The sequence below is a fragment of the Balaenoptera borealis genome, assembly GCF_965194805.1.
Source record: "Balaenoptera borealis genome assembly, chromosome: 6".
Lineage (NCBI taxonomy): Eukaryota > Metazoa > Chordata > Mammalia > Artiodactyla > Balaenopteridae > Balaenoptera > Balaenoptera borealis.
Genome location: NC_138863.1, coordinates 7,390,227 through 7,415,366, shown reverse-complemented (window position 1 = coordinate 7,415,366; position 25,140 = coordinate 7,390,227). Strand labels below are relative to the sequence as shown.

The following is a 25,140-nucleotide window of genomic DNA, read 5'->3' as shown; positions in this document are numbered from 1 at the left end:
ATGTGTTGGGAACTGCAAAGCAGGCTAGTTGTAGTTATTAGGGGCTTTGAATCCCATTGTGTGTGCGGAACGCATATGGTAGTCGGATTCTTTGAGAGGAGCAGATGAAACAGGAAGTTGATGAGGGGGACCTGGGAGGTTTTTCCTGCCTGTCTTGCCTATGCAGGCCCTGAAGGAAGTGGCTGTGGACAAACCCTCGGAGATGGTCACTTTAAAGAGGGAAGGATGCACTTCTGGATTACAAATCCCAGTTCCATGGGGAGGGGCGAGGACACCACTAATGTGGTCAATTTATGGTCCTCCCAGGACTTAACTATGGGCTTGGCTGGTGCTTCAGGCAGGAACAAAGGGACACAGTCTTTGCTGAGTCCCTGGGAGTTGAGGCAGTGGCTGACTCGTGACCCCTTTCTTTCCTGCCCTTCTTGCCTTGGAGACATCCCCTCTCAGTCCACACACAGGCTTTATTCGTGTGCCAAACTGGTGCTCCTGGCAGGATACCTGGCCCTTTCTTTCTTTTTTTTCTTTTTTAAATTTATTTATTTATTTTTGGCTGCGTTGGGTCTTCGTTGCTGCAAGCGGGCTTTCTCTAGTTGTGGCGAGCGGGGGCTACTCTTGGTTGCGGTGCGTGGCTTTATTGCGGTGGCCTCTCTTGTTGCAGAGCATGGGCTCTAGTCACACGGGCTTCAGTAGTTGTGGCTCGTGGGCTCAGTAGTTGTGGCTTGCGGGCTCTAGAGCACAGGCTCAGTAGTTGTGGTGCACGAGCTTAGTTGCTCTGCGGCATGTGGGATCTTCCTGGACCAGGGCTCGAACCCGTGTCCCCTGCGTTGGCAGGCGGATTCTTAACCACTGTGCCACCATGGAAGTCCTCTGGCCCTTTCTTCTGTCTGGGATTTGCCCACCAAGGTGGTGTGCTTTTGCTCCCAGGCCCATACTCACCAAAGTGGTCAAACCAAAATTTCCTGCCTATTGAAAGAAATTGGAATTCCTTTAACCTGTCACCCAGACTTTGCCAAGGCCCTTTCTCACATATTTGTCCTCTTTCTTAGGCTTGGAGAATGTTTCCAGCTTGAGGGCCTAAAAGAGGTTTTCCAACCCTTCTCAGTTAGAACCCCAGAGAAATGCCAGGGATAAGGTCTCCGAGCCCCTCTCTGCCACGACCCTATGTTGACTGCCGTTTGTGCCGGGGAGGCTGAGCTAGCTGTGGGTCCAGGTGAGCGGGGAGCCCTGGTCCTTCCTGCCCCTGCTGGGTGAGGACAAATTCCTGCCTTGTTCCCTGACCTGTTCTTATCTTGCCCCAATTCATCTCCTGTTCTGGGGCCCCCTCCCCTCTCTTTACCCCTGAGCTTTTCAGCTGCTCTCGTCCTCCCTTCACTTTCCTTCCTTTCTTCTCTGAGTTCAGACACCAAACCTCTGCCTTTGCTCCGAAAGATCCACATCTTGAATGCATCCCCCTTCGTGGCTTCAGTCTCCTCTGCAAACTTCGCAGGAACGTGCACTGTTCGCTGAGCAGCGGGCAGAGGACATTCATGCACAATCTCGGCCTGGAGGGGAACATAGGGGCCGTTTAACGGGCCGCCTGCCTAAGGTAGAATTGCCCTGAGGAGCGCTTCCCAAAGTGTTTTCCTTGGAACACTCGATTGCTTAGACGTGCCTCCTCCAGTGGAAAATCCCTGAACACAGAGGATTGTGTGGTCGGATGAGTCTGGGTGCTGTTTCCCTCTGGTAAGTTTCAGACACGTGACCATATGGAAGGCTCTGGAAAGTTCCACACTAAAGAAGCCTGTTTACTTTGACTAGGACTCCCTGTAACAGAGACCGTCCCTCCGGCCTGTTTGTAAGAGCTCTTCTCACCTCAGGTGTTGTGTTAGCTGTTTTTGCCAGAAAGGTCTTCCTTGTGCTTGGCTAATACCCGTCTCTGTCATGTCCACACACAGAGCCCAGTTCCGGCCGTCACCAGCTTGCTGAGATCCTTTGGGCCTAGATTCTGTCCCAGCTTTGTGTCACCAGCAAATCTGATAGTCAGCACTCTTCCTGGGTGGCCCCACACCTAACAGGCAAGCCGCTGAATTGTATGGCATTCCCTGGCATTCCCCAGAAGCCTAATAGAGGGGGCTTGCTGACTCTGGTAGAGATAATAGGTCAGTCACCATAGTTTTCTGTTGGACCAGCTTGACAACCCTGTTTCAAAAGCAAATGAGCATATGACCTAGCAGTTCTACTCTTGGTTATATACCCAAGGGGAACGAAAACAGATGTCCACAAAAAAACTTGTATGTGAGTATTCATAGCAGCATTATTCGTCACAGCCATAAGTGGAAACAACACAAACATCTATCAGCAGGTGAATGGATAAACAAAATATGGTATATTTATACAATAGAATATTATTCAGCAATGAATAAAAAGAATAAAGTACTGATCGACATGTGCTACAAGCTGGGTGAACTTTGAAAACATTATGCTAAGTGAAAGAAGCCAGACACAGAAGGTCGCATATCGTACGATGCCATTTATATGAAGTGTCCAGAATAGGCAAAACCATAGAGGCAGAAAGCAAACTAGTAGTTGCTAGGGTCTGGGGAGAGGGGTATGAGGAACGACTGCTACAGGGCATGGATTTCTTTTTGGGGTGATGACAATGTTGAGGAGTTAGATAGTGATGATGGCTGCACAACCTTGTGAATATGCTAAAAATCACTGAGTTGTGCAATTTTAAACGAGTGAATTTTATGGTATGTAAATTATAGCTCAATAAAGCTGTTATTTTAAAAAGAAGTGGGGACTTGTCTGGCAGTCCACTGGTTAAGACTCCACACTTCCACTGCAGGGGGCATGGGTTCGATCCCTGGTCGGGGAACTAAGATCCCTCATGCATGCCAAAAACAAAAAAAGCAAAAAAAAATCCATAAAAAGAAGTTAAAAACCAAGTAAATGAGGCCAATCCTTGAATTACTTTTAGGGGACCCGTGGCAATCATTGCTTCCTCTTTTAAGTGCCATCCCTTGATAATACTAGATCCTGGGCTGGTCCATCTGTGATTCATACACTCTGCCCGCTTCCTGGAAACCACGCTGGAACACCTGTCTTGTCCTTCAGGGTCCTCAGAGCTCACCAACAGGATTCCAGGGGTATTGTCTGTGTCCTTTAGCATCTCGAAACGTGATCCTTCCAGGCAGGGAGGGAGTGGGAGCCCAGCGGGAGCGCAGACCTGCTTGAAGGAGGTGGCGTTTGCTGAGGCACAGAGGGCTGCCAGCGATCAGAGGAAGAAGGGGCGGCTCCCCGGCTCCAGGGGACAGAAAAGGCCACCGAGGAGGGTGGGTGGAGGTATGTTCTGGGTGGGAGGAATGGCATGAGTCGGCCACTGTGGCTGGAGCAGGGCACACTGGGGACTACCAGGCCTCATCTCCAGCGTGACCACATGGGCCTCAAAATACCACCAGCCCACAGGGTTAGATTTCTGGTTGCCCACAGGCTACATTTCTTGGCGGCTGGTACTGTGGTTCCTAACAATGGTGGTTTCTTTTGTGGAGCTGGGGCTGGGGGGGTGATAGACAGTGAAGAAGCCTGTTTTGTTTGTTTGTTCATGTATTTGATTTTTACGTTTACCATCTTAACCGTGTTAAGTGTTGAGATCAGTGTACGTTCACATTTTTGTGTAACCCTCGCCACCGCCCATCTCCAGGACATTTTCCTCATCCCAAACTGAAACTCCACCCCGCACTTCCCCTGGTCCCTGGTAACTACTTTCTGTCTCTATGAATTCTAGATATCTCACATAAGTGGAATTATGCAGCGTTTGTCCTTTTGCATCTGGCTTATTTCAACCTTAGCATAATGTTGACAATGTTCATCCACGTTGTAGCATGTATTAGAATTTCATTTTTTAAATGGCGAATAATATTCTATTGTGTAAATATATAATATCCCACTGTATGGATATATCTCATTTTGTTTATCTGTTCATCTGTCAGTGGACACTCGGGTCGTTTCTGCCTTTGGGCTATTATGAACGGATTTGTTTCTGAAAGCATGATGTTCATACCTGAGCAACAGGTGATCTCTGGGGAGCGGAAAATGGGATGGACTTGACGGGAAAAGAGCCAGCGAGTCTGTGAGGAAGCTCCATAATAGCCCAAGTGTATAGAGGAGGGCGGGGGTGGTGGAGTGACCGGGGCAGAAGGACAGAAGGCTGAGGAGGGCTCCACGGGGCTGACCAGGCACTCGGGAGTAGAGGGCAGGGCCAGGACCCCTGCCATGGGGAGGCTGGGCTCGTTTCCTGCAGGTGGCTGGGGGGTGGGGGGACAGCCAGCAGAGGTGCTGGCTCTGTGTCGAAACTTGGCCAGGAGGGCAGAGCCACCACCCCGCTCATCTGTGACACACAGGTGTGACCATTCAGACCTGGAGACTAGATTGTGAGCTGGAGGGCAAAGCATGAAACCGCAGTGCTGGGGCCAGGCCTGACTCACAGCCCAGCACCAGGGCGGGAAGCAGTTTCCAGAGACAGGGGACCAGAGGATGAGAGGAGGGGTTGGTGGAACTGGGAGCGGCGGAGACCCAGGGGCCGGTGACCAAGGGGAGGCTTCCAGAACTGTCAGTTGCTCCACGTAATAGAGTGGGTGCATGGGGCGTCCTGCAGCAGCTCTTCTATGGTCCAGCATCAGGAGGTTCAGTTGATGTTCGTTGACCCAAACTGGGAAAAATCAAGGTAGACGAGCATGTTTTTCATCCTTAAGAAACTTATGGCCTAATTAAGGAGTTGAAAGACATGAAAACACTCCTGCAGTACAATACCCACTTTGAGTCATATCCCGCAGAGCCCCAGAGGTGTTGGAGGAGAGAGAGGGGACCCTTCCAATGCAGTGACCTGGGTGGGCACTGCAAGGCAGGAGTCTTTTGAGTCATTTTTTCAGTAAATAAGGCCAAAAGCATTATACATTTGGTAGATTAACAAGTGTCCTTTGGTCCTGGCCATGGCCATCCCTCACCAGCGCCCTGCCTTTGACCTACAGGTATGATGCCGGAAGGGATGGCTTCATTGACCTGATGGAGCTGAAGCTGATGATGGAGAAGCTCGGGGCCCCCCAGACCCACCTGGGCCTGAAGAGCATGATCAAGGAGGTGGACGAGGACTTTGATGGCAAACTCAGCTTCCGTGAGGTACCTGCGTCCTGCTGGCCCTGAGCCCCTGGAGGAGGGGGGTGGCCCTGAGAGGACTCGCAGATTTACCATCCCCTGGAGTGCAAATGGCTTTGGCCTCTCTTGAGTGCTGCTTGGATATTTAACCTACAGTTCTGCTTTTTAAAATAAATTTAAGGAGCTAGTGAACCGCAGTGCTGGCATGAAAAAATGCTCAGCAAGCAGATTGAAAGTCAGTGTGGGTAGGATAACCTCATTTGGGTAAAATGGTAAGTACTGAGAAATCTGGAGGGATGTTCACCAAAATATTCATTGTGGATGTTTGTGGGTGCAAAGTGTTGGTGGTTTTATAATTTTATACTTAAAAAATATATTTAAACTGTTAATTTTATAACAAGCATTTAAAAATAGTAAAAAAAAAAAAAAAAAAGAAAGAAAGAAAGAAAAAAGAAATTATACAAAGGGTCTTACTCTGTGCCCATGGACCTTCCCCTCCAAACAGGTCCAAGGATGGGTTTTTTTGGTCTTTGAAACCCTGAAATTGTGTTCGTACAGATATCTTCCTGGAAGAGCACATGGCGTCACCTGATCCCCCAATGGATGAAAACCTCAGCCATTTTTATTGTGGGGAATAAATCTCAAGGCCATTGGGTTTCTTCCATGGCAAGGATGCAGCTCCACAAGGAAGGGGATTCCATGTTTTGTGTGTTTGCGTCTTGCGGAAAGGTTTTTAGATATGTCAGTGACCTGTTATTAGAATAACTTTAGCGACACCATCCAGGCTAAAGGCTTGGACATTAGCCCAGCTGCTGTGGTCTCATTTTCAGTCGTGTCTCTTTTGGGGCCCTCGGGAGTTGAGAGAAGAGAGGACTGTTCTTGTCTCCTGGTGTTTAACCTTGGTTATTCCAGAAAGAGTGGAGTGCAGGCATCCTGGTTTCTGAGAGTGAGAACTTTAGCCAAATACTGGTCATCTTTCCAGGCTAGATAGGGCCTTTGGATGCTCTTCCTGGGGGTCTCTGCAGCTGACCTAGCAGCCATGAGTCCCTTCCCCAGCTGGCCTTGCCTCTCACTGCCCACAGATCAACTCCAGAATCTCCCATCTCTTCCTTTCCTGAACTGGCGGATATGGAGGTGGATCACGAAAACCTGTGTTGGGCATAGCGCTCAGGATAATCTGGTACCAGACTTCTCATTTCAAGGCTAAGGAGCTAGAAGACCAAAAGGGTCAGCACTTGCCTGAAATTAGGTCCCAGCTCAGGGCTGGGCCTGGGTTACAGCCTCCCCCCACCATTCACCACATTCAACTTCCCAGCTGCCTCTCTGTCTCCCTCACCTCTCATTTGGTTCCTTTGTATCATTCATACATCGTGCTGGGCATTGACTCTTTCCAATCTGGGTACCCCTGGAGTATAGAAGGTAAAGGATCATGCCTTGGCGAAGCTTTGGAGGCAAGGTTGGGGAAAGAACTTCTACGGCAAAGTTGTGACCTCTGGAGAACAGAAATTGAGGGTGCTTAGAAAGTCTGTGCAAGTCAGCAACTGAGCTAAGACACAATCCCTCCCCCTGTTTTACCCAGGAGCCACCCAAATGTGCCCCTCTCTGCATCCAAGATGCTCAGTTAGCTTTTGGTTAGCTGCTGGCTTGGCCATTTCACGCAGACGGTGGACATCAGAGGCTTGGACATCTCCAAAGGGTTTTGTTGTGGGTCCTCAACCTGCCTACAGGCCTTCGGTGACATTCACATTCAGTCTTTTGTCAGTTCAGAGCCCCACTGTGGTCCCAGCTCTAGGAGTTGTACCCAGAGGTACAGGATTTGGACGTGTAGATGCATTTGCCATTAATACTCCACAGCCTAACCTCCTGCTCTTAGTGTTTCACTCTCCTGGTTTCTGCACATGTTGTAAGCCACTAGTGGGCCGATGCTGTGTTTGTGTAATGAAAAGAGACTTACAGCTCAACCTCCATCTTCCACACAGAGCTGCATAACTGGAGCAAGTTATTTTACTTCTCAGCTTCAGTTTTTCTGTCCTTAAAATAGGGCTGTTAATAGCTTTTGCTCAGGACTGTTTCGAGAACCAAGTTCTCTTTCTATGCCTCCATCAGTTAGAACTCTTGATTGCAAGTGAGGGAAAGAGAATGCTAGCTAATTTAAACAAGAAAAGAACAAACAACTATTGGCTTACATACCTGGGAGATGAAGAAGTGGAAGTGCTTTAGTCACAAGTAATCCAGGGTCTTCCTCTTGCCATACCTTGAATGTGCCTTTTTCTGTGTCCACCTCATCTTTTCTTTCCAAATAGGGTGTTGTCCCTGGCATATGACAAGATGGCTGCTGGCAGCTCCAGGCTACATTGTCCCAGGGGATAGAGGGCTTCTTTATCCCAGAGTCCCTACCAGTCTCAGGAGAAGGCTTCTGATTGGCCCTAATAGGGATACATGCCCACCTCCTGGACCAGTCATTGCATCCAGGGTACTGTGATTGGCTAGATCCAGGTCATGTGCCACGAGGCACAATAGTCAACAGCTCCACCATCATCACAGGTGTCCTCATGACCTGGCACTTTGTAGGTGCCTGGTGAGTTTGTATTCCCTTTCTTTTTCTTTGGATTAACTCAACTGAAGTGAGTTACATCTAAATAAAAGCTACTTTCCCCCAACATACAAGGAAATCGATCTTTCTTTTAAACCATTTCTCTTCCAATTATGAAAATAATATATGCACACGAGGGGCATTTTAGAAGATGGCATATATAGAACCATTAAAAATGATGATGTATTCAATAGCACAGTGTTTGATGACCAGAGAACACATGTTGACAATGTAAAAAGCAGGGATAAAAGCAAATTTCCAAACTGTATATAAAATATAATTGTTTAGGGCTTCCCTGGTGGTGTGGTGGTTAAGAATCCACCTGTCAATGCAGGGGACATGGGTTCGAGCCCTGGTCCGGGAAGATCCCACATGCTGTGGAGCAGCTAAGCCTGTGCACCACAACTACTGAGCCTGCGCTCTGGAGCCCACGAGCCACAACTACTGAAGCCCGCGTGCCTAGAGTCCGTGGCTCTGCAACAAGAGAAGCCACCGCAATGAGAAGCCTGCGCACCGCAACAAAGAGTAGCCTCCGCTCTCCGCAACTAGAGAAAGGCTGCACGCAGCAACGAAGACCCAACGCAGCCAAAAATAAATAAATAAATATTTTTAAAAAGAAGTAATCATTAAAATAAATAAATTAATTAAAAAATAAAATATAATTGTTTGCATTTATGGTTTATGTACGTGTGCAGACATGTAGAAGAAGTCATAAGGATGGACCAGAGTTAGCAGTTATATGTCCATAGCTGTAGGGATCTAGAATCCTATTCCAGGCACTCACCACCTCATTCTCCTTTGGAGGCAGACAGCGAGACCTTAATATCCTCCCCTCTTTTTCTTGTAGTCCTTACCAATTCCATTACACCTGTCTCAAAGCAGAATTGCTCCAAGACCAGATGTGTGGTAGTTTTGTACAAAGGCTGGATAAGGGGTTTACTAGATTACATGTTCGTACTGAGAACTGTAGGTCCTGTTTTCTCCTCCCACCTTACCCTCTCTGGGGTGGGTCCCTGGCAGCTCTGGCTGTACTGGGTTGCACCCCTGCCTGTTCATGGTTGATTGGACCGTGGATGGACCTCTGGCTAGACTAGGTCAGTTGGATTCCCTATCTGGGAATTTGAAACTGGGGCTGAAGTACTGCACGTGGGCTGTGCAGGTGGCTCTTCCCATAAGAATAACTCAGTGTGGGGCAACCATTTTCTCCCACGTGGTCCAGACACAAGAGCTCGAGAGGGAATGTTGCCTCCAATCCTGAGAACATTGCCTCTCCCTGTTCCAGTCCTCTTCCAGGTCACTGTATTTTACCCTTGGGTTTTTGAGACATCCTTTTTATATAACGAATACACCCTTTTTACTTAAGCCAACAAGTGTGTTTCTGTCACTTGCCATCTAAGAGCTCCAACTAATGTGGGCAAGTGTTTGCATCATCAATCAGAGCCATGAAATTTAAAATTTCCTTAAATTTGGGACTTCCCTGGCAGTCCAGTGGTTAAGACTTCGCCTTCCATTGCTAAGGCTGCAGGTTCGATACCTGGTCGGGGAGCTAAGATCCCACATGCCTTGCGGCCAAAAAAAACCAAAACATAAAACAGAAGCAATATTGTAACAGATTCAATAAAGACATTAAAAATGGTCCACATCAAAAAAAATCTTTAAAAAAATTCAATCAAAAAAAATTTCCTTAAATTTATCAGAAGCGTTTGACAGCTTGTGTCTGAAACTGCTTTTTAGCTTTGTTAGTTCTCTCTGTTTCTTTGTTTTCTGCTTCTCCTTCCCTCCCCCCTCTTTGCTCAGAGTCACAGCTAGGACACTTTCCAATTCTCTACAACATACCAGTCTTTGTGGACTATAAATAGGGAGACAAACAAGGCTGGGCAGTTGGAGAAATTGTCATTCAGGGATTGGTGATTGTAATACATTAAATGGGAAAGTCTGGCATGCTTTAGGGAAGGCTGAACATTTTCAGGTTGAGCTGGATTTTTTTTTTTTTTTTTTTAACTGGCTGGGGCTGGGGGGACCCCTAAGTTAGGACAGAGCTGCTGGTGGTCATCCGCTGAGCTGGCAGAGTGAGAGTGAGCACACGTGGCCGGGACCCTTGAGGAATACTTTAAGTCCTTCTGTAAATACCAACATTGTCATCTCTGCTGCAGATGTGAGAAAAATGAGTTTCAGAGATGAAGAGACACCCCCTCCCCGCCAGGTCACTTGGATTGCTGCTAGGCTGGGGGCAGTGCTCCATCTTTCCTAAGCTGCCTCCCTGGTATGGAGGGGCTGTCTGTTTTGTGTTTACCGTATGGAGCATTGGGGAGGGGGGTGGCTTCTGTAACTAAGTGCTTTAAGGATGGGCAGGGTACTGAGGGATGGATGGGTATTTTACTCCTTCTCTCTGCCCGAGGCTCACGTTTGCAGCGCTGAAGTCTTGGCTGCTTCAGTCTCTTCCATGAGAGCCCGACCACAACCGTCCCCCTGCCCCCTTGTCCCCCATCCTATTCTTGGGGGGGCCTCACTTCCTTCAGTAGGCTTGATTTCCAAGGCTTCTTTGGAGCCAGTGTTCTGGCTCAGATAGTCTGCAGCAAACTGAGTCTCTGCCGGCCTCTAGTGAGAGAGTTTGAAGCTGCAGGTGGGTGAACGTGGCATTTCTGTAGAGTCAAGCTGACCATGGTGGCCTCCGTGAACCTGAAAGTCCTGGAGCATCTTGCTTCACCGCTTGCTTTGTATTTGGCGATGTCCACAGTGGAGTTAGGACCCCTGAAGCAAGAATTACAAAGAAAGGCTTGCTGGCAAGGCGTTTTGGGGTGGTGGTGGTGGAAGCCGAGACTTTCACTTAATGAAACACGCTTCCCTCTAGGGATTAAGAGCGTTGGCAGTAAAAGACACAAGTTGGAATTTGGAAAAAGCGTGCTGAAGTTGTCTTACCTCTCACTCTGCTTTAGCTAATGTTCTTTCCTCTTGGGGAAGACAATCTTTAGAGGAGATGGTCATGAAAAAAACCCCTGAAAACTGAAATTTCACACATATTTTAGGCACTTGAAAACCTGGAGGAGCCTCTTTCTGGGATGACTTGGAATACATCAATTTTTATTCTTTCTAGATGGAAAAATAAATTATGGAAGTTGGATAGAAGATGTCTGATAGATAAATTCACAAAAATTTTTTAAAGAAGAGAAGTAAAAAGCCATAAAACGTCCTTGGGGTTGATGGAAGGACGTGCAGGTGGGGGTGGGGAGGGGCAGGGACAGCTCTTTCAGGTTGGCCTATTTATTTATTTAAAAATTTATTTTGCAGAGGTCTTAGTACAAGTTGGCTTTAAAGACAAATTCATTCAGGTCACATTTTGAATCTGGAGGAAGGGGGTGGATTATTCAATAAATGATGTGGGGATTACTAGCTAACCATTTGGAAGAAAATAAGGTTAATGATAAACTTCACATGACAAATCAGAATAAATTTGAGATTAAATATTTACGCTTTTAAAAAAGTCATAAAGGCAGTAGACAAAAACACAGGCAATTGTTTCTGTAACCTTGGTGGCAAGGAAGGGTTTTCTAAGCATAACATTGGTGAGAGAAAAGGAAAGATTGATAATTTTTGAAAAAATTTTGCTGTAAACAAAATTGAAAGGGAAGTGACAGAGCTAATGTATTTGAAACATAAAGTATTTGGAACAAGGTTCTATAAAGATCTCTTAGAAAACACCAAAAAAGGTAAATAGTCTAATGCCAAAAATGGGACACAAATGGAAAATAGGAATGGTTCAAAAATGTCAGAAATATTGAATTATTTAGTTTTAAAAAATAGTACATACAGGTCTACTGGATTTTTTCTTTCATAGCTGTTAACTAGGATGTTGCCAATTTTTTGCTTTTACAGACAATGCTTCTTAAACTATTGTGTAAATGGTTCTAAAGGATAGATTCCCAGCAGTGGAATTAATGATTGGTAGGGTGAAAACATTTTATCTTTGGTAAATGTTTCCAAAGTGCCCTCCAAAAATTTTGATTCAAGTTACACTCCCATCAACTCGATATAAGGGTGCCCATTCCCCTACATCCTTGTGGAAAAATAGGCAGGTTTGGTTTCTGTCTTTCTTTCTTTCTTTCTTTTTTTTTTTGGCATGGGTCACGTGGGACCTTAGTTCCCCGAACAGGGATCGAACCCATGCCCCCCGCAGTGGAAGGGCAGAGTCTTAACCTCTGGACCATCAGGGAATTCCCTATGTTTTCAGCTTTGACAAAATAATTTGTCACACGGACACACATACACCCCTTTTAATAGGCTTGGCTATAATGACCCTAGCTCAGGCCAGAGGGGACTGTTGCAGATCTCTCGGTGATGCTGACTTTGACCCTAATCAACCTTCCCCTGTAGTTCCTGCTCATATTCCACAAGGCCGCAGCGGGGGAACTACAGGAAGACAGTGGGCTGATGGCGCTGGCGAAGCTTTCTGAGATCGATGTTGCCCTGGAGGGCGTCAAAGGTGCCAAGGACTTCTTTGAAGCCAAGGTAGGTGCCTCCTTCCTGTGCGGGGCGATCCCTCCCTCTGCGCACCCTGCCCAGCAGGAGCTCCCAGCCAGCGACCAGCTCATCAACTCCCTCAGGACAAGCGAAACAGCAAGCGCTTAATCGTGTGAGATTGTAGGGAAATGAGAGTGCGTTTGTGTGCCATCTGAAAATTAAAAACAAAACAGGAAAACTGCCAGACGGCAAATGCATTTGATCCTGGTTTCAGATTCAAACAGGTTTGCTGGTGCAATGCTGCCAGATGGACTCTGAATCCAGACTTTCCTAAAGAATCCCTCCTTACCCCAAACCTCAGCTGAGTTACTTGAACAGCTACCTGCATATTTGCATCGTAGACACCTGTGCGTAAACAAGTGAATAATGGGGCTCAAGGAGGGTGCCTTGGTGGCTTGCCCTGAATCAGAAAAAGTATTTGCATCATTGACAATGGCTGGGAGCTGGGAAGGAATCTCCAGTGCCTGGTCTTGGAGCCCTTCTGGGTGCTTCCATTCATTCACGAGTTCATACAGTCATTGAACGTTTATGGTGATTTTACCCCTGCTGGGTGCTGTCATTTTCCTCTACGCAGGGCACACCGGCAGAAAGAGCGATCAGGAGAGCCCTCCGAATCCCCCTCCACAGCAGTGGAGTGCAGTGGATAAGGCTACCTGGGTTCAGATTCTGCCTCCTCCACTTACCTGTCGCCTGTCTGTGCCTTAGTTTCCTCATCTGTATAATGGGGTTGATAATGGGATTGCCATGAGGATTAAATGCACTCATGTGTATAAAGTGTTTAGCAAGCTCCTGGCTCACCGAGAGCACTCTGTATGTGACATGAGCTGTTGGGACTCCCTTCCACTCCAGGCAGGAGACAGCCAGACTCTTGTGGAGTTTTGGCTTATTCCAGGAGTTTGCCCAGAGACAAAGTGTCCTGGTGATACAGCCCAGCCTGCTCAGGCCCCTAAGCAGCACTCTCTCTTCACTTCTCTGTGACGTTGCCTTGGAGACAAGAGTCCATCATCTTTCTGCCAGTATGTAAACTGTGAATCGTGGTGGCCTCCTTATGCCTGAATCCCCTACTGCTGTCACCTGGCAGTTTCAGGGACAGGCGGACCACTCACTGCACCTTCAACACCAGCATCGTATATCCAATCCTGAAAGTGGTTTGGCCCTTCCTTCATGACTTAACATTGGTTCAACTCAGTTCCAGAAATGCCAGACACCAAATCAAGCTCTGGAGAAACTTGCATTGATAATGATGAGTAGAGAGGAGGGATGGTGGGATGAGTCCTCTCTATTCATTGACTGAGTCACCACTTGCAGATCTCCCGAGATACCTTGGGCAGAGGCCTGGGATTGAAATCCAAAGTTAACAGGACCCTGTTTTCAGCACACTGCTGTAGCTCGATATGCCGAGTGCTCAAGTCTGTATGGAATCTCTGGGAATGTCTTATCTGGGCATTCCCAACCTTTTATAATCTGGCTCTGATCCCAGCTCCAGCCTTCTTCACCCCTATGCACAGTTCTTCAAGTACTGCCACGTCTTTTCACAACTGGGTCTCAATACCTGCTGTTTCCTCTGCCTGGAATGTCCCACCCAAATGCCTCTTCCACGAGAACTCTACTCATTCTATCAAACCCACCTTAAAGAGCTGCCTCTTCTTGGCTGCTTTTCCTGACTCTCGGGGCTGAGACTGTCCATGCTCTTCTGGGTGCCTCTATTATGAATGGAAGCAGTATTATAATTTATCTGTTCAAGGCATTCTTGGACGCTCTTGGTAAGAGTATAAATTGACCCAACTTTTTGGAGAGCAGTTTGGGGCCAACTGTTAACATTTCATATCCTTCACCTCTGGAAATCTGCCTCGAGGATTTTATCCTTCAGAGATACTCATGAAAATGCACATAGATGTATAGACAAGGATTTTCGTACACTATTGTTATAACAGAGGAAAATTGGAAACAACCAAAACTTCCACTACCAGGGAATTGAGTCCACTGTGGTGCACCCACACATTTGTACACCCTGCAGCTCTCAAAGAATGAGATGCAGCTGCATTTATGTGTGGACAGATGTCCCGAACGAATTAGGCAAAACAGTATGTTTGAAACCCAATTTCATTAAATAGTTAAGTACAACCTGGATAATTATATACTAAAGTATTAGTAATAGTGATGTCAGAGGAACTTATTTTCTATAATTTTGTAAGGTTTTATAATGTGTGTGCATTATTTTTACAACAAGGAGAAAAGATGAAAAGAATAGCAATAAAATTTTTTGTGTTTATACATCTGCCTCCTCACCCACAGATTCAAAGGCAGGTGTGTTATGTTTGTAATTACAGTGCTTGACTAATAATGGCCCTCAGGCCATATATGACAAACCCACAGCCAACATTGTCCTCAATGGTGAAAAACTGAAACCATTTCCACTAAGATCAGGAAAAAGACAAGGTTGCCCACTCTCACCACTATTATTCAACATAGTTTTGGAAGTGTTAGCCACAGCAATCAGAGAAAACAAAGAGATAAAAGGAATCCAAATCGGAAAAGAAGAAGTAAAGCTGTCACTATTTGCAGATGACATGATACTATACATAGAGAATCCTAAAGATGCTACCAGAAAACTCCTAGAGCTAATCAATGAATTTGGTAAAGTAGCAGGATACAAAATTAATGCACAGAAATCTCTTGCATTTCTATACACTAATGACGAAAAATCTGAAAGTGAAATTAAGAAAACACTCCCATTTACCATTGCAACAAAAAGAATAAAATATCTAGGAATAAACCTACCTAAGGAGACAAAAGACCTGTACGCAGAAAATTATAAGGCACTGATGAAAGAAATTAAAGATGATACAAATAGATGGAGAGATATACCATGTTCCTGGATTGGAAGAATCAACATTGTGAAAATGACTCTACTACCCAAAGCAATCTACAGATTCAATGCAATCCCTATCAAACTACCACTGGCATTTTTCACAGAACTAGAACAAAAAATGTCACAATTTGTATGGAAACACAAAAGACCCCGAATAGCCAAAGCAATCTTGAGAACGAAAAATGGAGCCGGGGGAATCAGGCTCCCTGACTTCAGACTATATTACAAAGCTTCAGTAATCAAGACAGTTTGGTACTGGCACAAAAACAGAAATATAGATCAATGGAACAGGATAGAAAGCCCAGAGATAAACCCACACACATATGGTCACCTTATCTTTGATAAAGGAGGCAAGCATGTACAGTGGAGAAAAGACAGCCTCTTCAATAAGTGGTGCTGGGAAAATTGGACAGGTACATGTAAAAGTATGAAATTAGAACACTCCCTGACACCATGCACAAAAATAAACTCAAAATGGATTAAAGACCTAAGTGTAAGGGCAGACACTATCAAACTCTTAGAGGAAAACATAGGCAGAACACTTTATGACATACATCACAGCAAGATTCTTTTTGACCCAGCTCCCAGAGAAATGGAAATAAGAACACAAATAAACAAATGGGACCTAATGAAACTTAAAAGCTTTTGCACAGCAAAGGAAACCATAAACAAGACCAAAAGACAACCATCAGAATGGGAGAAAATATTTGCAAATGAAGCAACTGACAAAGGATTAATCTCCAAGATTTACAAGCAGCTCATGCAGCTCAATAACAAAAAAACGAACAACCCAATCCAAAAATGGGCAGAAGACCTAAATAGACATTTCTCCAAAGAAGATATACAGATTGCCAACAAACACATGAAAGGATGTTCAACATCACTAATCATTAGAGAAATGCAAATCAAAACCACAGTGAGATATCATCTCACACCGGTCAGAATGGCCATCATCAAAAAATCTAGAAACAATAAATGCTGGAGAGGGTGTGGAGGAAAGGGAACCCTCTTGCACTGTTGGTGGGAATGTAAATTGATACAGCCACTATGGAGAACAGTATGGAGGTTCCTTAAAAAACTACAAATAGAACTACCATACGACCCAGCAATCCCACTACTGGGCATATACCCTGAGAAAACCATAGGTCAAAAAGTGTCATGTACCACAATGTTCACTGCAGCTCTATTTACAATAGCCAGGACATGGAAGCAACCTAAATGTCCATCGACAGATGAATGGATAAAGAAGATGTGGCACATATATACAATGGAATATTACTCAGCCATAAAAAGAAATGAAATGGAGGTATTTGTAATGAGGTGGATGGAGTTAGAGTCTGTCATACAGAGTGAAGTAAGTCAGAAAGAGAAAAACAAATACCGTATGCTAACACATATATATGGAATCTAAGGAAAAAAAAAAAAAAAAAAAGACCATGAAGAACCTAGTGGCAAGACGGGAATAAAGACACAGACCTACTAGAGAATGGACTTGAGGATATGGGGAGGGGGAGGCGTGAGATGTGACAAGGTGAGAGAGTGTCACGGACATATATACACTACCAAATGTAAAATAGATAGCTAGTGGGAAGCAGCCGCATAGCACAGGGAGATCAGCTCGGTGCTTTGTGACCACCTAGAGGGGTGGGATGAGGAGGGTGGGAGGGAGGGAGATGCAACAGGGAAGAGATATGGGAACATATGTATATGTATAACTGATTCACTTTGTTATAAAGCAGAAACTGGCACACCATTGTAAGGCAATTATACTTCAATAAAGATGTTTAAAAAAAAAATTAAAAAAAAAAATAATGGTCCTCAGGAAATGTTTGCATGAATGACGAATGGAAGGAATTATTGCCCAAGTTTCGGAGAAGGCCATAAAGGAGCTGACATTTGCTACAGATGTTCAGAGGTGAATGGGGATTCACCTTGTAATCAGGGAAGGGAAGGCGTTCCTGCCGTGGAAACAGCAAGAGCAAAGGCTCCAAGGCATGGCGGGGGGGCGAGTGTTTGGAGGCTGGCCTCTGTCCATACGGGATGCAGTTGGACAGGGAGCTCTGGGCTCCCCTGAGGGTCAGGCCTTCCCCAGACTGCTGATCACCAGAATTATCTGCCAACCAGCTTCCCAGACCTCACCCAACTCTACCTGGGCTCTGCAGGTGGATCCAGTGCATAGCCAGGCTTGGAGAGCAGGGCCTTGATGTGATCAGCGGTGGGCACTGTGGGGACAGACTTGCCCCGGGGGAGGCTGGACTCAGGGAGGCCTCCGTAGATGGCTGGAGAAGAATTGCAGGTCCGATGAAGAGCGTGACAGAGGGGCTGGGGAGGAGATAAGGATGAATCCCCAACTCCCTAGAACTCTCAGTATTTATGACCACTTGATTGGAGGTGGAAAGTATAATGCCACGAGGTTATTGGAGTTGTGTGGCCAGGGGTTGATGTTTAAAAAAATCAAGACAGGACCCGTGCCCGTGAATGTGAATGGTTTATGGAGGAAAAGTGATAAGCTGGGTTTTACTGTTAAGTCCGAGGTGACTTCAGGCAAGGGAAGATCCGCCCCTTCATCCGAAGGGTACACTGTTGGGTTTTTTTTAGCGTCCCTCCTACCCAAGCCTCTTTATTTTTATTTTTTTATTTTTTTGTCTTTTCTTTTTTTTTTTTAATTTTATTATTTTTATTTATTTAATTTTTGGCTGTGTTGGGTCTCCGTTTCTGTGCGAGGGCTTTCTCTAGTTGCGGCAAGCGGGGGCCACTCTTCATCGCGGTGTGCGGGCCTCTCACTGTTGCGGCCTCTCTTGTTGCAGAGCACAGGCTCCAGACGCGCAGGCTCAGCAGTTGTGGCCCACGGGCCCAGTTGCTCCGCGGCATGTGGGATCTTCCCAGACCAGGGCTCGAACCCGTGTCCCCTGCATTGGCAGGCAGATTCTCAACCACTGCGCCACCAGGGAAGCCCCAAGGTAGACTTTTAATGTGGAGAAGAAGGAGCCCAAGTAAAGTAATTACAAGGGCCCCCAACCCTCCTCTGGCCTGGCCAGGAATGGGCAGGTGGGGTGACTGACAAACATGTGAGTGCTGATGATTGGCCAGACCCTCTGCTGAGTGCTTCAGATTCCTGTGTTATCTAATGCTCACACAGAGTCACTCTGGAGGTAGGTGTTACTGACCCACTTTGCAGATGAGGAAATTGAAGCTTAGACAGTGGTTTGTTGATATATGTTAAGCAAATGGCTGTCTGGACAAACTATATATATATATATGCCTAAGTTTATTATAAATATATTTTGCAGATATAAAAAATATGTAGCACACAATTTGCAAATAATAAAATATATACTATTTTAATTGTAGATTCCATATAGCCTATTGATTCCTTTTTTTTAAATAAATTTATTTATTTTTGGCTGCTTTGGTTCTCTGTTGCTGTGCGCTGCTTTCTCTAGTTGCGGCGAGCGGGGGCTATTCTTCATTGTGGTGCGCGTGCTTCTCATTGCGGTGGCTTCTCTTGTTGCGGAGCACGGGCTCTAGGAGCGCGGGCTTCAGTAGTTGTGGCACACGGGCTCAGTAGCTGTGGCTCGCGGGCTCTAGAGCGCAGGCTCAGTAGTTGTGGCGCACAGGCTTAGTTGCTCCGCGGCATGTGGGATCTTCCCAGACCAGGGGTCTAACCTGTGTCCCCTGCATTGGCAGGCAGATTCTTAACCACGGCGCCACCAAGGAAGTCCACCTATTGATTCTTTTTTTTTTTTTTTTTTTTAAAGATTTATTTATTGATTGATTGATTGATTGCTATGTTGGGTCTTCGTTTCTGTGCTAGAGCTTTCTCTAGTTGCGGCAAGCGGTGGTCACTCCTCATCGTGGTGCGCAGGCCTCTCACTGTCGTGGCCTCTCTTGTTGTGGAGCACAGGCTCCAGACGCGCAGGCTCAGTAGTTGTGGCTCACGGGCCCAGTTGCTCCGCGGCATGTGGGATCTTCCCAGACCAGGGCTCGAACCCGTGTCCCCTGCATCAGCCGGCAGACTCTCAACCGCTGCGCCACCAGGGAAGCCCCCACCTATTGATTCTTAAAGAATGGCTCCTTGATTTTTGCTGGACTCTTTTTTTTTTTTTTGGCTGCACTGCGTGGCATGGGGGATCTTAGTTCCCTGATAAGGGATCTAACCTGTGCTCCCTGCAGTGGAAGTGTGGAGGAGTCCTAACCACTGGACAGAGCAGGAATCCCCCTTTGCTGGACTCTTGCATCTGTAGGCAGCCTATGATTGCAACTGACAAAAGAATGTAGTTCCGGGGACTTCCCTGGCGGTCCAGTGGTTAAGACTCTGTGCTTCCAATGCAGGGACAACAGGCTCGATCCCTGGTTGGGGAACTAAGATCCCACATGCTGTGTGGTGCGGCCAAAAAATAAAAAATGTAATTCCAACATGAATGTTGGTTGGTATTTTGTTTAAAATTAATTTCTAAGAAAAAAGTGAAAGGACATATATCAGAACTTCATTCATTCATCAACGACGTGAGCAACATCTTCACTGAATTTGATAATAGTTTTCAAATATTGGAAGAACATTCTCTCCATCTTGGAGCTATTCACAATGTAAAGGCTACAAACACTATACATGTTTAAGTTTAATCTGCATTTTTAACATTTTTTCCATCACTTCCTCAAGAAAAGATTGTCTAGGGCTTCCCTGGTGGCGCAGTGGTTGAGAATCTGCCTGCCAATGCAGGGGACACGGGTTCGAGCCCTGGTCTGGGAAGATCCCACATGCCGCGGAGCAACTGGGCCCGTGAGCCACAACTACTGAGCCTGCACGTCTGGAGCCTGTGCTCCGCAACAAGAGAGGCCACGATAGTGAGAGGCCCGCACACCGCGATGAAGAGTGGCCCCCGCTTGCTGCTACTAGAGAAAGCCTTAGCACAGAAACGAAGACCCAACACAGCCAAAAATAAATAAATAAATAAATAAATAAATAAATAAATAAATAAATTTTTTAAAAACCCAAAAAACACTAAGATTGAGATTCAACTTTCAGATTAAAAAAAAAGAAAAGATTGTCTAGACAGTCAATGAAACAATAATCAAACCCTTGTTTGTAGCATAGTTGTTCCAAGATGTAAATACTCCCACTGGGGTTGCTTTCAAGCTACCAACAGGATGCTGTTGAACGCGGAGTTGGGAAGATTCGTGGTAGCATGTCATCATATAGGATTTCCACCTTAGAGATATAACAGATGTAGGTAACCTCAAGAACACAAATAGTAGTAAAATGTAGTAAAATAATCAGGAAGTGATGACTTTTAAGTATGTATTACTTTTGTTTGTAATATAATTTATTTAATTGTGAAAGTATATAAATCTAATTTTTAACAACGACTATATATATTTTTTTAATTAATTAATTAATTTATTTATTTATTTTTGGCTGGGTTGGATCTTTGTTGCTGCCCGAGGGCTTTCTCTAGTTGTGGAGAGCGGGGGCTACTCTTCGTTGCGGCGCGCAGGCTTCTCACTGCAGTGGCTTCCCTTGTTGCAGAGCACGGGCCCTAGGCGTGCGGGCTTCAGTAGTTGTGGCTCGTGGGCTCAGTAGTTGTGGCTCGCAGGCTCTAGAGTGCAGGCTCAGTAGTTGTGGCGCACGGGCTTAGTTGCTCTGCGGCATGTGGGATCTTCCCGGACCAGGGCTTGAACCCGTGTCCCCTGCATTGGCAGGCGGATTCTTAACCACTGCGCCACCAGGGAAGCCCTATATTTTTTTTAAGATTTTTTTGTTATAAACTTTTTTTTTTTTTTTTTTGGCTGCGTTGGGTCTTTCATTGCTGCGCGCGGGCTTTCTCTCGTTGCGGTGAGCCGGGGCTACTCTTGGTTGCGGTGCGTGGGCTTCTCACTGCTGTGGCTTTTCTTGTTGCAGAGCACGGGCTCTAGGCGCGCAGGCTTCAGTAGTTGTGGCACGTGGGCTCAGTAGTTGTGGCTCACGGGCTCCAGAGCGCAGGCTCAGTAATTGTGGTGCACGGGCTCAGTTGCTTCGCAGCATGTGGGATCTTCCCGGACCAGGGCTCGAACCCGTGCCCCCCCTGCATTGGCAGGCGGATTCTTAGCCACTGTGCCACCAGGGAAGTCCCTTAAGATTTTTTTGATGTGGACGATTTTTAAAGGCTTTACTCAGTTTGTTACAATATTGCTTCTGTTTGTTATGTTTTGGCTTTTTGGCTGTGAGGCATGTGGGATCTTAGCTCCCCAACCAGGGATCGAATCCGCACCCCCTGCATAGGAAGGCAAAGTCTTAACCACTGGACCACCGGGGAAGTCCCTAACAATGGCTATATTTAATAACCAGCTCATAAAATTCCTGAAAATCAAACAACTGGCTTGCAAGCAGGTACCAGCCAGTACACCTCTGAGCCTAGAGATGTTCAATGAAGCGCCCAGGGTCTCACTTCCAGAAGCACAGGGAAAGGGGGAGGGATAAAATGGGTGGGAGAGGAGTCCAGAGTGGACGGACTGCATTCCTCTGTGTTTTCTAAATGAGGGAGGAGGTGGGCTGCTGAGAGTGGCAGGATCCTTAAAGGCTGCGGCTGTTTGGATGACCGCTGTGGGGAAAGAGATGGGAGGAGGAGGGCTGAGCTTTACTGAAGGCCCAGCCCAAACTGGAAATCCTCACCTCCCAGTGGGTCCAGACACCGTCCTTGTGAGACTTCTAAGAAAAACACGTTCTCAGCCTGCAAGCAGGAACAAAGTCCTTGGTCCAAGGGCAGCACTTGGCAGACTGGGAGGGGAGAGGTGAAGTGTGTCAGGCAGAAGTGCAGGTCCTAAAAAAAAGAAGTGCAGGTCCTGGGAGTCGGAGGTACTGTGACAGGTGTGTTGCAGAGATTGGTCAGGCATCCTTTTTGGGTTAGAAAGTAAACTAGGGCGAGGCCAACACACTAGGGGATGGGAGTGTGAACCCTGGTTGTAGGGTTCTATGGATGCTTGGAGAGGATGGGTAGATAGTAAACTCCAACCTGGACTTCTTGCCAGAGTCAAGAAAGAGCAGTCTCTGTTGAAATTTTTGATGACATCAAAATTTAAATATTTGTGTGACCCGAGATACCTTGAAGTTAAAAGACAAACAAAAGACTAGAGGAAAGTAACTGAAGAAAAATATATAATGGGGGACTAAACCTAAATTAGGTGAAGAGTTGCAAATTAAAGGAAAAAAAAAAAACCAACTGAACAGAAAAATGGGCAAAGCATACAAATGGGTAATTCACCAAAGAGGAAATAAAAGAAGGTGCCAATTTTTTTGCCTATCAGATTGGCAAACAGGAAAAAGGTTAATGATAAGCGTTGGTAAGGTTGGGAAATGAGCGCTTGCATTCCGTGATGGTGGGGTGCAAACTGGAGCAGCTGTTTGGAGAGCAGTTTAGCAGTTTTTATTAAAAATAATGTACATGCCCAACGTGTTTGCAAATTCTACCAAATTGATGAGACACACAGAGAGGAAAAAAAAAAGAATCTGTCCTAGAATAGAGGATAAGATGGATTTATCTGATACTGTATTATTGAAGATGGATTCATATCCATTCACAATGCCAACAAAAAACATTCAGTATTTGGAAGTAAATTTAGAAGGATTGATTCAGAGAAAGCTGAAAATTTTAGTTGGTAACATTAAAAAAACCCCAAAACAACCAGTACTGAATGAAAACTGAGTCAATCAGGGAAAACTGTACATTATAAAGATATCCCTTTGCCACAGGCAGATTGATGCAATCCTATTCGAAATGCCTGCAGGAAGCTCATTTGGTTTTTGTTTTCCCCTAGAACTAAAGAATATTACTGTGAAATTAAAGGTGGAAAGTAGAAGTGGGCAATAGGCGTGGATGTTAAGGGAATCCTGAAAAAGAAGCTGAGGTGGAAAAGCCAACCCCAGCAGATAGGAAGGGGCATGTGTAACACAGCAGCAAATAAAGTGACGGTGTCCTCGCTGTTAGAAAGCAAACACTGGAAGACCAAGGGGAGGGAGTATTGGGCTGGGGTCAGGTCCCCAACAGGACCAGGATCCCAGGTCACGTGGCTGGAGACAAGCGAATTCTGTCTGATGGGCTGCTCCCTTTCCAGGTTTCTCTTTCCTCTCTCACTCTGTTGGTCTGTCCTCGCTGTTTCTCTGCAGGTCCAAGCCTTGAACTGTGCCAGTAAGTTTGAAGCGGAGCTAAAAGCGGAGCAAGATGAGCGGAAGCAGGCGGAAGAGAAGAGGAGGCTCCGCCAGGCAGCCTTCCGGGAACTCAAGGCCGCTTTCAGTACATAGTTGGGCTGACCTTGACCTCTGGCCACCGCTGTGCCTCACAGATGCCCCGGGGAGAGCTGGCCGGGCATCCTCGCCCCTGCTGACCCTTTGCCCCAACAAGCCTTCACAACCAGCACCCAGCGCAAACTCCTTAACCTCATCGGTGTGGCGGGGGGCGGCTCTCATCCCCATTTGGGAGCCCCTCCCAGAAGTTGCAACTGCCCCCCTCAAGTCCCTCTCCTGCTCGCCTTCCTCTGTCCTTCCCTGTGGCCGGAATGTGCCTCTACTTGGCAACCTTTGCTTGTTCCTTGTCTCTTTCCAACTCCACAGCAAAGAGTGGTCTGCTGTGTTAATTTGTACAGATACTACTTTCTTTGGTGGTCCTCAGAGGAGATAGTCCCTGGAGGCCTATGGCGTTAATGTTGCCCATTGTCTTGGGTAATCCTTTTCTGTGCCTTTTCCCGTCATGCCCCTCTCTCCTTTGTTTCTCATCCCACTTCCCTGTTCTCATCCTTAGCCTGATCCTGCCGGGTGCTTTTGCATCTTCTGTCCTCTGATGATGGTGAGGTTTAAGGCAGGCCAGGCTGGACCACTCCCTATCCCCTCTCCAATAGGGGGCACGGCATGCTGCTGAGATGACACAAAATAGTGAAAGGATAGGAGATTCTGTTCCTTCCCATCACCTTTCTCCTGTCCTCTTAGCATTCCCCCTGTATCTATCCTTTTCATTCCTCTTCCCACTTCAGCCTTTTGTTTTCCTACCACTAAATACTGTGCTACTTAACTGTAAGAATGAAAGAATGATTATAAGTAATATTAATGAGTAGAAGAATTCCTGTTAACTCTGACTTTATGCAAATTATATTACAGTAGACCCCTGACATTCCCAAGTGACAAACCCAGAGCCTTTCAAAATCCCAAAAGTCATGACCATCCTCACCATCTAACTGGTTTCCAACCTCTGCTCTAAGGTGCTGGGGTGAAGCTGTTCTTCAGCATAATTTTTTATATGTTATGAGTTCTTGGGATTGCTCACAAATATCAGGGGTTTTTTGTATTTTATAAAAGAATTTCTAACATCATATTTATTTCTTCTCTTTTTTACCTGCTGTCTCTACAAAAAAGAAAACATCTGCATTTTTACCTTACGGCTGTTCTTTTTCAATAAACAGTGCAAATGGACTTTGCCATCACATCAATGTGCTTCTAGTCTTCTGTGAATTGGAGGGGAGAGAAGGGTGTTTTCCGTGGGGGCCACATCCAGCCTAGGCTCCTGTTTCACACCAAGTCCCCGAAGTAGAGTTAGAAATGGTGATTAGAGGTTTGGCTTTCACTCCGGGGCATTCTGAGTACTGAGGTTGCCTGTCAGCTACTCTTCCCTTTCCCATCACTGAGGAGTCTTTCAGCTGCAGGTAAAATCTGCAGCTTAATTTCTCTTGCTTCCTGGACCCTTTGAAACTCTGATGAGGGCCAATGACCCTTCCCTCCCATGTATAATTCCAGGGTATTTAGGGGACCTAGGTAAAGACCCCTGGCCTAAAAGAACACCCTTAGAGCTCCCCAGGGAGAATAATTTCTGTTTCTGCACAAACCCAAGACCTACAATTCTCAGGCATCCTTTTTCCATGTAGGGTCACCCCAACCTCCCCACCAGAGGAAGTGGATATGAAAAAGGCCTGGAGAGACTCTTGCCATATAATCCAGCAATCGTGCTTCTTGGTATTTATCCAAATGAGCTGAGATACTTTGTCCGCACAAAAACCTGCACAC

General features: G+C 46.1%; 1 protein-coding gene across 2 annotated transcripts in view; it reads left to right on the top strand.

Annotated features, from left to right (window-relative positions):
• The window catches only part of EFHD1 (EF-hand domain family member D1), a 42,707-nt gene extending 18,144 nt beyond the window's left edge, over positions 1-24,563 (top strand). For both annotated transcript variants that reach the window (XM_082395620.1, XM_082395619.1), the window contains exons 2-4: positions 5,010-5,157; positions 12,098-12,232; positions 23,257-24,563. In XM_082395620.1, the coding sequence (XP_082251746.1) occupies positions 5,010-5,157; positions 12,098-12,232; positions 23,257-23,391 (418 nt within the window). In that variant the 3' untranslated portion in view covers positions 23,392-24,563. The remainder of the gene's footprint in view (positions 1-5,009; positions 5,158-12,097; positions 12,233-23,256) is intronic.
• Positions 24,564-25,140: the final 577 nt, after the last annotated feature.